Raw genomic sequence first — 11464 nt, 5'->3', positions numbered from 1 at the left:
GTCCCTCGGCTCATCCCAGGCTGTTTTGGGGTACAGATTTTTGCCCAGGGGTGTCTGGGGGGCACTGGGAGCCGACTGGTGCCTGCCTGCCCATCCAGGGAGGCCGACTTGGCTCTGCTCCCCCTGAGCTCAGCAGCTTTCCCGGCTCACCTGTTCCTCAGCCGGCTCGGGCAGCAGCAGATGGCAAAGCCCACCCTAATGAAGATTAATTGAGGAGATTTCGCCTTCCCCGCCGGGTTTTCATTATTGTTTTGGGGAGATTTCATTACTGCTGCTCCTGCCGGGTCCTCTCCCCGTGTCCCTGCAGTGCTATGTGCTGGAAAAGGGGGAGCACCCTGCGGGGAGGGGGCTGGAGATGGGAATTTCATTCGGGAGAGATGAAACACCAGCTCAACTTCTGTTCCCTCCATCCCCGGAGATCCTGGAGCAGGGCACTGAGGAAGGCCTGAAGCTCCTGTCCCATTCTCTCTGCCCCCTCCCCATTTCCCTGCCAGCATTCCTCGGTTTTTCAGCTCCTTTTGGCGGGTGGGAAGAGCAGTGAATTGGGACGGGAGCCCGGCACTGCCGATCCCCAAGGGTGTTTGAGGGTGGAAAACCCCCCTGGGTGCTTGGTAGAGCGGCTGAGAGCAGAATTCCTGCCCGGGAGGGATGGGGGATGCTGATTCCTGGCTCCCCTCGCTGCCTTCAGGCATCTGACCCTTCCCTAAGCCGCTTAAGCACTGCCGGCAGCCGAGACGGGGCGTTTGCCCAGGCTTTACAAGTTAATTCCTAGCAGGTGATGTGTTCCCAGAAAGTTCCTTTCCCAGCCAGCCCCGTGAGACCCCTCATGCCTGTATCCTTCCCCAAATCCTGGGGGATGCCGGCTGGGAGGTTTCCCCACCCTGCAGAGGGTGCAGGTTTCCATCACAGGGGGTGACCTGTGGTGCTCCAGGGCCACCCACAGCAGGTCCCCACGTGTGCCCGGGCACCGGGGACCCCCTCCCTGCCGGCTGGATGAGGCAAGGGGCACAAATCTCTGCAGGCTGGGAGATTTCTGCCTTCTCTTCTGCTTTGTGCTCCGCTGCCCGTGTAATTGCCTGCTAAATCCTGCTTGGATAATCTTTTATTGCTGATGATGCACAAAGCTCAGAGCTCTGCCCTGGGCCGTGTTTTGCTCCTCAGCCCAAGGCCTGGCGCTCCCTGCCTGTGCCACGGGGGTGCCGCTATCCCCAGTGGGGGTTAATTCCAGAACTGCTGTGCTGGAGGAAAAAAAAACCCAATTAATAATTCAGAGGGAGAAGGATCCAGCTCCAACCTTCTGCCTTGTGTGTGGGGAGTGCCTGGCAGAGCAGCGGTGTCCCCTGCAGCGAGGACAGGGTGGTGACACGGCTGTGACACCCCTGGTCCCATCCTCTCCTCTCCCCTGCTCCACATCCAAACCTTCTCCCATTCCCAAGGGATGTTTTGCTGTTGGTCCCACCCAGCTCCAGCAGCATTTTGGGGAAAGGGGACCCAGCTGTCCTCCTTAGGCTGTGCCATCCTCATCCCTCCCATGCCAGGGCTGGGTTTGAGAGCCCCTGGCCCTACACAGGGCTGTGGGGTCAGTGGGGAGGGGTCCTGGATGGTCCCACCGAGGGACAGATCATCAGCCCCTCTCTGTTGTGTCCCCTGGTGCCTCCCCACCAGTGTTGGGACAGCTGGAACAGGTTTCACCCCTCCGATAGCCCAGGCAGCTGGTTCTGCCCAAAAATTCCCCACCAACAACATAAAGAGATGGGAATGTGCTCCCGAGAGGGTGCTGAGCCCCCTACACCCCCTGCAGCACCCCTGATGGTCCCTGGACACTGTCACCGTGAGCTGGGACTCAGCTGGGTGCTCGAGGACAAGGTGCCAGGGCCACCAGGGCTCAGCCAGGCCGTGCTGCTGCCACCCAGCATGGTGTGCCAGGACCCCCTGATGCCACCGTGGGGCTGTGGTGACGGAGCAGTGAGTGGCCCTGGGCTTGCTGTCACGTGGGCCCGTGGCACAAACCCTCCGCTTTCCGTTTTTAGAATCGCTGGATCAGGGGAAAAAAATGTATTTTTGGAGGTTTCATTTGCTTCAGCTTCGGAGTCGACTTTCTTTTTTTCCTTTTACCTTTGTTTCTTTCTTTTTTTTTTTATTTTCTTTATTTCCCTCCTTATTTTAAATGGGCCAAAGCCCCTCGTGCCTGAGCCCGGTGCTCAGGGAGGAGCTGCCTCAGAGCTGCTCCTGGGGCTTTTTCCCCTGGGTTGACACTTCCCAGTGCTGCTGGCAGGTCCCACAGCGGCAGTGATGCTGGGGACAGGCCAGAGGCACTCTGGTCTCCGTCCTGCAGCACCAGAACCCTCCACGGTGTGGGACGCCCCCGCCTCCCCCCCGCCTTTAATTACGAAGCTGCAGGGCTGCGGCAGAGCTGGCACCGAGCCCCACAGCGGCTCCTGAGCTCCCCAAAGGCTCCATGCCACCATCTAGGGGCAAAATGCGTCCCCAGTGGCTCTGCCACAACCTGTGGAGGTCTTGGCTGGGGGGTTCAGGCTGTGAGTGGGGAATAGCACCGTGAGCTGGGGTTCCCTGGCTGTCCCTGTGCCCCCACCGACACTTTGTCCTTGCAGATTCCTCCTCGTCTTCAGCTGCCTGGTGCTGTCGGTCTTCTCCACCATCCAGGAGCACCAGAAATTGGCCAACGAGTGCCTCTTCATCCTGGTGAGTGATGCAGGAGCAGGGCTGGCGCTCAAGATTTCCTCTCCCCACTTTATATCCTGAAAGAGTCGGGCAAGGTCATGGACAGCACCCCTGTGACCTCATTGCCAGCCGTCGGGGGTGGCCTGGCCGTGGGTGTCACCACGGCTCGGGGTGGCCCATCCCACCATTGTCCCTCCGTGCATCAACCGCTGGAAAAGGCAGGGCACGAGGGGCTAAAAAAGGCAACTTTCCCCCAAACTGTCAGAAAGAGCTGACGCAGGGACTTCTCCCGGGTGATGGAGACTAAATTGGGAAGGTCCTTGTGACTTTCCTGCGAGTAAGCAGAACGGGGTCTTGTTTGTGCGAGAGGTAGGAGGACAATGCTGACAGCGGAGGAAAAGGACCCAGCGAGGAGCGAGGAGGAGAGCAGAGATTCTCAGACAGCCCCGACGGCTGCGGTTCCCGTCCCACCGCTCCGAGTGGCTCCGGTGGCCTGGGGGGGGACACCACCCACCACGCTCAGCCCGATTCATTTTACCCCTCTCAAAACTGTGCTACTTCACTCTCCTTTCCCTTCTCACTCCCCTTTCCCCCCGGCAGGAATTCGTGATGATCGTGGTGTTCGGTATGGAGTACATCATCCGCGTGTGGGCCGCGGGCTGCTGCTGCCGCTACCGCGGCTGGCGCGGCCGCTTTCGCTTCGCCAGGAAACCCTTCTGCGTGATAGGTACGGGGTGGGGTTCAGGACGGAGGAATTTGGCATCACCCACGCACCCCTTGAGCTTCGCTGTCCCCTCAGATTTCATCGTCTTCATCGCCTCGGTGGCCGTCATCGCCGCGGGCACGCAGGGCAACATCTTCGCCACGTCGGCGCTGCGCAGCATGCGCTTCCTGCAGATCCTGCGCATGGTGCGCATGGACCGCCGCGGCGGCACCTGGAAGCTCCTGGGCTCCGTGGTCTACGCCCACAGCAAGGTGAGAAAAAGCCTCCGGGTACATCCCCCGACACGTCCCCGAGCGCGTCTGACCCGCGGCGCCCCGCAGGAGCTCATCACCGCCTGGTACATCGGCTTCCTCGTGCTCATCTTCGCCTCCTTCCTCGTTTACCTGGCCGAGAAGGACGCCAATGTGCAGTTCGCCACCTACGCCGATTCCCTCTGGTGGGGCACGGTAAGCTCGGGCCCCGCGCTCCCCCGGCCCCGGGAGGGGAGCAGGAGGGTGGGACGGGGCCGTGGTGGGGGAGCGCCCTCCAGGCCCCCCGCTGCTGTGTCCCCGGGCAGGTGACCCTGACCACCATCGGCTACGGGGACAAGGCACCGCAGACGTGGCTGGGCCGGATGCTGGCAGCCGGATTCGCCCTGCTCGGCATCTCCTTCTTCGCCCTGCCCGCGGTGAGTAGGGCCGGGAGAGAGTCCCGGCTGCAAAAAACAGGGGCGGAAAGGGGCAGAGCCGCCTCTGCGCCCGGTCTGGTCTGTGCCGGCACCCACGGCCCTGTCCCTCCTGTCCCCAGGGGATCCTGGGCTCCGGCTTCGCCCTCAAAGTGCAGGAGCAGCATCGGCAGAAGCACTTTGAGAAGAGGCGGACTCCGGCGGCCAACCTGATCCAGGTGAGGCAGGGATGGCGAGTCCCGGCCCGCCCCTTCCCGGGAATGCTCTGCTGTCCCCTGGTCTGCAAAGCACCAAACATCCAGCACCGAGATCCTTCGGGTTGGTCGCTGCCGCCCGTGGGGGCCGGAATGGAGGGGAGGGGTCTGGGAGGGTTCTCTCATCCCGATTAATCCCGATTCCCGGGAATCTCGCTCCCGTGCAGGCTGCCTGGCGCCTGTACTCCACGGATGTCAGCCGCGTGTACTTGACGGCCACGTGGTGTTACTACGACAGCCTCCTGCCCGCCTTCAGGTAGGCGGGAGGGGTGAGGGCTGGGGGGCTCCCGGGGGTCCCCGAGAGGATGAGCGGCCTGGGAAGCCAGGAGGGATCTTGTGGAGTCCCCTGGGGGTCGAGCAGCACCGACATCTTCCCAGGATGGGAGCCTGCTGAAGGACCCTCCTTCATCCTCATCATCCTCACAGTGACAGCACCCATCCCATCCCATCCCCTCTCACCCCATCCATAGCGTTCCTCCAGCACCACAGGGAGCAGGATGGTGCCTCAGGGACCCCAGGGCTGTACTGGTGGAGCTACAGCCAGGAGCTGGTTCCAGGTGTGGACCCAGCTGGACATGGGGGGATCCAGTGGGAGCCCCATGTCCCGTTCCTGCAGCTTGTCCTCCCCGTGATCCCTGGGATTTTGCCACTGTGGGTGGGTCAAAAGCTCCCCAAAGTTTTTCCAGACCTCTCTTCCAGATCCAGAGGGTTTGCACATCCCTGTGAGCATCCCTGCCCTCCTGCCCTGCTCTGGCCGTGTGACAAATTCATCCTTCTGTCCTGCTCTTGATTTTTCCAAAGGCAGGGCTTGTAACAGCCACAGCCCCGAGTCCCCACTTCCTGAGCATCACCCCAGATCCTGGGAATCACCAAGGGCTGTTTTCCCTGCAGTGGAATTCACACAGAGCTAGATTCGATCCCTGCTGGGTCTGACCTTTCCCCTTCTGGCTGCTCCAGCAGTGCCCAGGATCTGATGGTGACAGGTCCCCAAGTCCCCATCCCAGGTTTGTCCTTGCCTGAGCCATCCCTCCCAGCACATCCAACCCTTCCTCCTGTGGAATCCTGCCCCAGGACCCTTCCCCAGCCCCATCACCCCAAAATAAGAAACTGTCTTTTGAAAAAAATGTTTTGTTTTGTTTTGTTTTGTTTTGTTTTGTTTTGTTTTGTTTTGTTTTGTTTTGTTTTGGTTGGCGCTCAGAAGGCCCCAGTGCTGCTCAGCCTCCCTTTGTTGTTTTCGTTTGCTTTGGAAATTTTAATTTCTCACCTTTTTTATTTCACCCCGACCTCAGAGAGCTGGTCCTTATGTTTGAGCATTTGTACCGGGTTTGCAACGGAGGATTTAGGAATTCAGAGGTGAAAAAACGGCCTGACAGAGCCCCACCGCCCTATCACTCCTTCACCCCTGCCCAGAAAAGCTTCAGCCTGGCCATGTGTTCAGGGGAAAGGTAGGAGGGGGCAGCCCCCGTGTTCTCCCTCCTCTCTGCTCTGTCTCTGCTCCTCTGTGCCCTCCTGAGGTGTCACTGTCACCGCCAGACCAGACCCCGAGGTGCCACCACCCCAAACCAGCCCTGTTCCCCACTCGTGCTGAGCATCCCTCCTGCTGCTCCTGCTGCTCCTGCTCCTCCTGCTGCTCCTGCTGCTCCCAGCTCTGTTCCAGCTCCAGAAGGGGCAGATTTTATCTGGAGGGACACTCTGGGCTGTTGTGCCTTCCTCAAGTCACCTCGCTGCCCTTTTTAACGTGACTGTGACCCGGGATGTGGCACAGGGTAAGCGAGTGTGGCAGGAAATCCCTTGGCAAGGGCAGTGGTGCCATCCCAGCGGGATGGAGCCATGGGGGAGCCATGGGATGGAGCAAATCCCAGAGCCTGGGGCTGGGAAGGGCTCCCGGTGCCCACGAGGAGAGAAGAGAGGGGTTGTGGCTGCCCTGCTGCTGGTGGCACTGCTCTGCACCATGTCCCTTGTGCCCTCTGCCTCAAGAGGAGATTCCAGCGTGCCACCAATGCTGGCCACCCCCCAGGACACTGAGCCAGGGCCAGGGTTAGGTGAGGAGAGGCCTCGTGCCTCAGTTTCCCCTGTGATGCCACATCAGCAGGGCTGAGGCTGCAGGTGTGGGGCTTAGCAGGACCTGCTCCCCAGGTGAGTTTGGGGCTCGGGGGGCTCCTCCCTGGGCTTGGTGACCAACCAGGAACTGGCAGGGGAAGGACCGAACTCCCCCCTTGGGAGTCTGAGCCCACCCATCTCCCCCACGAGCATAACCTCTCATAACATCTCATCTTCTCTCTCTCCTCCCCTCTCCTGCTCACCCTCCTCCTCCTCCTCCCCTGCCGTGCCCCCCCATCCCCAAGCTGGAATGAGGAGGACGCGCAGCCCCACAAGTGTTTACGCCTCAGGTAACGCTCGGCCTCGGCCGCGGGGAGCCCCCCACCAGCGCCCGGCGGGGTTTGCGGGGCCACCACGGTCCCTCCTCTCGGGGATTGTCCCCAGATCCTTGTGACAGAGCCGAGAAACCGCACAGGTGTTCATGCAGGACCTACACAAACATCCTGCCCTCCAAGCAGCGGCGAGGCTGTCGCGCCGGGCGGTGGCACCGCGGGGGCCGGGAACGCGCTCTGCTCCCTGCCGGCCCTGGCTGATTCTCTTTTCTCCTGTGTCTCTGCCCTGCCCCTCCAGCCCCATCTTTAGTGGTAAGAGGAGGCTCTTGCAGACGTGGGGCACGTGGAGACGGAGGTACCGTGTCCTGCCCGTCCCGCCGGAGAGCGGGACCGGGAACCTCGGGATGCATGGATGCACTCCCTGCCTGGTGCCTGCAGCATGGAGAGGGCTGGGGACTGAGGCACCGCGGCTGGAGGCTGAACTGGGGGTCCCTCGGCGGGGCAGGGAGGCTGTGCACAGCCTGGGCTGAGCTGGCTGTCCCCGCTGTCCCTTTACTGCCTCAGTTTCCCCATTGCAACGTGCATGAGCACGGGCTGCTGGCAGCAATGGCCAGCACTTGGATAAATCCCGAAAATCCCATCCCGCCTGTGTGCTCCTGCCTGATTCCTGGGAAATCTGCCCTAGCCACCCTCTGGCACAGCCGCTGGATGTGGGGGGGGGGTGTGGCAGCCCCCTGCCAGCACGGGGAGCCCTGTGCCCTGCTTGTGCCCTGCCTGTGCCCTGCCTGGACCTTGCCTGTGCCCTGCCTGGACCTTGCCTGTGCCCTGCCTGGACCCTGCCTGTGCCCTTCCTGGACCCTGCCTGGACCTTGCCTATATCCCTGCATTGCCTCAGCTGAGGAAGTCCAGGAATGTCCCCAAACACCTGGGTTTGATGGAGCCTGTCCTGCAGCGGGTGTGGGATTCACTCCGTGACCTCCCCAGCTTTAGGGTCCTTCTCTGTGTCCCCTTGAGCTGTGTTTGGGGTCTCATCATGCAAAATCTGGGGGGTTTGTGTAGGTCCTGCATAAACAATGCCTGGTGTTCCCTCCGACCCAAAACTGCAGCTGGGTTTGGGAGCAGAACTTGCATTAGGGCAGGAGCAGAGCCAGGATTGGGAGGGGCAGCCAGGAGGAGGAGGAGGAGGAGGCCAGGTCTGGACACTGCCAACAGGGATGGAGCAGGAGCAGAGCTCTGCTCAGCTCAGAGGTGGCTCTGCCACATGTCCCCTGCTGCCACGCTTGTCTGTCCCCTCTCACCCTGTCTGTCACCGCCTTTCTCTGCTCTTGGAACCAAAAAAAGGGGTTTAAAGAAGCAAGCCCAGAGCTGCCCCTGCAGGAACCACCTGCTCCTGGCCTGTCTCGTGCCCATCACCTGCTGGGGGCTCTCTGTGAGCTCAGCACGGCCACCCTCACTTCACCCCAGGGACCACCCCCCATCCCCGTCCCTGTCCCCATGCCCCTGACCCGTCCCTCCTGCTGTCCCCACGCAGCAACAAGATGGGCATCAAGGAGCGGATCCGGCTGAGCAGCTCCCAGCGCCAGGGCAGCCGCGGCCGGCAGCAGCACCTGGGGCCGCCCCTGCACCGCTCCCCCAGCACCGAGGATGTCACCGAGGCCTCCAGCCCCACCAAGGTGCAGAAAAGCTGGAGCTTCAATGACCGCACCCGGTTCCGAGCATCCCTGAGGCTGAAGCCGCGGACCCCGGCTGAGGGTGAGACCCTGGGCGGGGAGGCTGGGGGACACCGGGGGGCTGCAGGGATGGGGGATCCCCCTCGGGATCTGCCATCCACCTGCTCTTGTCACCCACAGCTGACTGCCCGCCGGAGGACAGTGGCGAGGAGAGGAGCTCCCCCTGTGACCTGACCTTCGAGGACATCATGCCGGCAGTGAAGACCCTCATCCGGGCTGTCAGGTGAGACTGTCCCCTCCCGTGTCCCCCAGCATGCACAGAGCCCCCTCAGGCACCCCATTCCTGCCTCCAGCCCGGCTGTCCCTGCAGGATCCTCAAGTTCCTGGTGGCCAAGAGGAAGTTCAAGGAGACCTTGCGTCCCTACGATGTCAAGGATGTCATTGAGCAGTACTCGGCCGGACACCTGGACATGCTGGGCAGGATCAAGAGCCTGCAGACGCGGTGAGGTGCCCTGCAGGTGACACTGGGGCTTCTCCCACATTCCCAGAGCTCCATCCCTGGTGGGTTTCCAAGCCCTTGGGAGTGATGGATGGGCTCTGCCCCTTCCCTCCCTGCCAGTGTGGACCAGATCGTGGGCAGGGATCGGGCGCTCCCTGCGGATAAGAAGGTTCGGGAGAAGGGGGAGAAGCCGGCGCTGGAGGGGGAGCTGGTGGACGAGCTCAGCATGATGGGGCGCGTGGTCAAAGTGGAGCGGCAGGTCAGGAGGGGACACCCCGGGAGTGTCACCGTCCCTTTGGAGGGGGAGCTGCTGCAGAGTGGGCCCGGCTCAGAGCCACCCTGCGCCCCTTACAGGTGCGATCCATCGAGCACAAGCTGGACCTGCTGCTTGGCCTCTACTCGCAGTGCCTCCGCAAGGGCTCCACCAACTCCTTCAGCCTGGCCGCAGTGCGGGTCCCACCCGGAGAGCCCGACATCACCTCCGACTACCACAGCCCCGTGGACCACGAGGACATCTCTGTGTCTGCTCAGACCCTCAGCATCTCCAGGTCGGCCAGCGCCAACATGGACTGAGCAGAAGGCAGCGGGATGGACCCTGGGATGGGGCACTGGGAGCGGCGTGGCCTTGTCCCCTCGCTGTCCCTCGCTGTCCCTCGCCGTGTTACTTGAACCAAGTCTTCCTTTGCGGGGACACAGCTGCAGCGGGGTGCCTGTGGCACTGTGGCACAGCCCACGCTCCTGGAGTGCTCCTGGGATGTTCCTGGGATGTTCCTAGGGTGCCCCTGGAGTGCTCCTGGGATGTTCCTGGGGTGCACCTGGGATGCCCCTGGGACGTTCTTGGGGTGCCCCTGGGATGTTCCTAGGGTGCCCCTGGAGTGCTCCTGGGATGTTCCTGGGGTGCACCTGGAGTGCCCCTGGGATGTTCTTGGGGTGCCCCTGGGATGTTCCCAGCTTCCTGCGGGATAACACTCCCCCAGCTCCGGGGTCCTGGGTGCTCCCCAGCTGTGGTGGGGATGCTCCGGGCTGGTCCCATCCCCTGGGGTTTGGTTTGAACCCCAGCCCTCAAGACAGGTCCTGCCTGGTCTCCCAGAGCTGAGCCGGGGCCACCACCAGCTATGCAAGGTCCTACCTCCCTCTTGCTGCCAGTGCAGGGGTGTGTGGGCTCGACCCAGGGTGGTCTCACCTGCGTCACTCGGGGTCCCCAGTGTGGGGAGCAGGGGACTGTCCCCCCTCACCAGGCTGCACCTCTCCAGAAGCACAGCAGAGCCTTCTGCCTGCCCATGCATGCTCCCAGGGCAATATATATATAGAAGATATATATATATATATATATTTATGCAATAATGTCTTAATATGCAACACCCCTGGGAAGAGCAACCCGAGGGGACATAGGCAATAAGCAACACCCTGCCAGCTCCCAGGCCTGGACTGTGCTGCCCAGGAGGGCTCTGGAGGCCCCAAGGGCTCAGGGCTGGGGGAAAATCTCCATCCGAGGGTGGTCCTGGAGCAGAGGCTGTGGGGAAGGCAGGGTTGCAGGCACAAGGCGCTGTCCTCAAGGAGCATCCCTCCCGCTGTGTCCCAACGTCTGCTCCTGCTTTGAGGATTCCCTCCCAGCTGGGTCCTGCGGTGCTCAGTTTGTCCCTGCCCGTGTCCCTGTCCTCTCTGTGGTCCGGGAAGCACGGGCCGGGCCTGGAGGGGACAGGGCAGTGTCCCTGCATGTCACCTACAGCAGAGCCACGACAGTTCCCACGCTGCCCCGATCCCCTGCGCTGCCCTGCCCCCAGAGCCGGTGCTGGTTCCCAGTCCAGCAACACCGGGCTGGTGCCAAAGTGCCAGGCTGGGGCTGCAGCCGAGGCTCCAGGTGGGGCTGGCTGGTGACTCCACGGTGCCGGGCTCTGTCCTGGGCTGCTCCCACCGCTCCCCTCATTGCCAGCCCCACCCCTCTCCGGGCTTGGCACCGAGGGATTCGCATCCCCTTTTCCCGTGCCTCTGCTCCGGGCAGTGGGGACCCCTGACCCTGCTCGTTTCCTCGCCCCCTTAGTGCATGTGGCCAGCGTGGGCAGTGCCAGAGCTGTTTGGAGCCCCCCACCGTGCGCTCTCCCTTCGTTCCGGGAGTGCCCGGGCAGGGGGACACACGGACACAGCGCTGGCTGGGTGGCGTGGGGCGAGGTGCATGTGACAGCTTTGCCCGCAGCCGCACGCAGGAATTAACCCTTAGGACCCCTCCTCCCGGGGCTGGCTTCTCCCCGCGGCCCCCCTCCCCGAGCCAGCGGTAGTTACCTCACTTGATTAACTTATTAACTTATTTGTTTCATTAAAATTTGGAGTAGAGGCTGCCCGTCTGCTGCCGTCTCTGTCCCGGCGCTCCCGAGAGGTGGCACTCCAGCCCTGCCGCCGAGAGCGGCCCGGGGACAGCAGCGCCCGGCCAAGCCACACGAGCGTCCGGCCGGGGGACACAAATGTCCAGACACCTCCCTGACCCCTTAAGCAGCAGAAACCCACCGAGATGGGATTAAGATCCCAGCTCCAGCTCTTTCGCCCTCCCCAGCTCCATCCTGTGGGGGGAAAAGGGGTGCGGGGGGCAGGGTTGACATCACTG

The 11464-nt window shown here is 62.4% G+C and overlaps 1 protein-coding gene across 1 annotated transcript in view; it reads left to right on the top strand.

Annotated features, from left to right (window-relative positions):
- The window catches only part of KCNQ4 (potassium voltage-gated channel subfamily Q member 4), a 17242-nt gene extending 6045 nt beyond the window's left edge, over nt 1-11197 (top strand). The window contains exons 2-13 of the mRNA XM_033519643.1: nt 2553-2703; nt 3283-3852; nt 3963-4073; nt 4193-4288; nt 4492-4580; nt 5614-5769; nt 6670-6714; nt 8228-8448; nt 8547-8649; nt 8737-8868; nt 8986-9124; nt 9220-11197. Coding sequence (XP_033375534.1) covers nt 2553-2703; nt 3283-3852; nt 3963-4073; nt 4193-4288; nt 4492-4580; nt 5614-5769; nt 6670-6714; nt 8228-8448; nt 8547-8649; nt 8737-8868; nt 8986-9124; nt 9220-9438 — 2032 coding nt within the window. The 3' untranslated portion in view covers nt 9439-11197. The remainder of the gene's footprint in view (nt 1-2552; nt 2704-3282; nt 3853-3962; nt 4074-4192; nt 4289-4491; nt 4581-5613; nt 5770-6669; nt 6715-8227; nt 8449-8546; nt 8650-8736; nt 8869-8985; nt 9125-9219) is intronic.
- The last annotated feature ends 267 nt before the right edge of the window (nt 11198-11464 follow it).

This window comes from Parus major, chromosome 23 (assembly GCF_001522545.3).
Source record: "Parus major isolate Abel chromosome 23, Parus_major1.1, whole genome shotgun sequence".
NCBI classification, from domain to species: Eukaryota; Metazoa; Chordata; class Aves; order Passeriformes; family Paridae; genus Parus; species Parus major.
The sequence above is the reverse complement of the archived record's forward strand: the minus strand, read 5'-3'. Positions and strand labels throughout refer to the sequence as shown.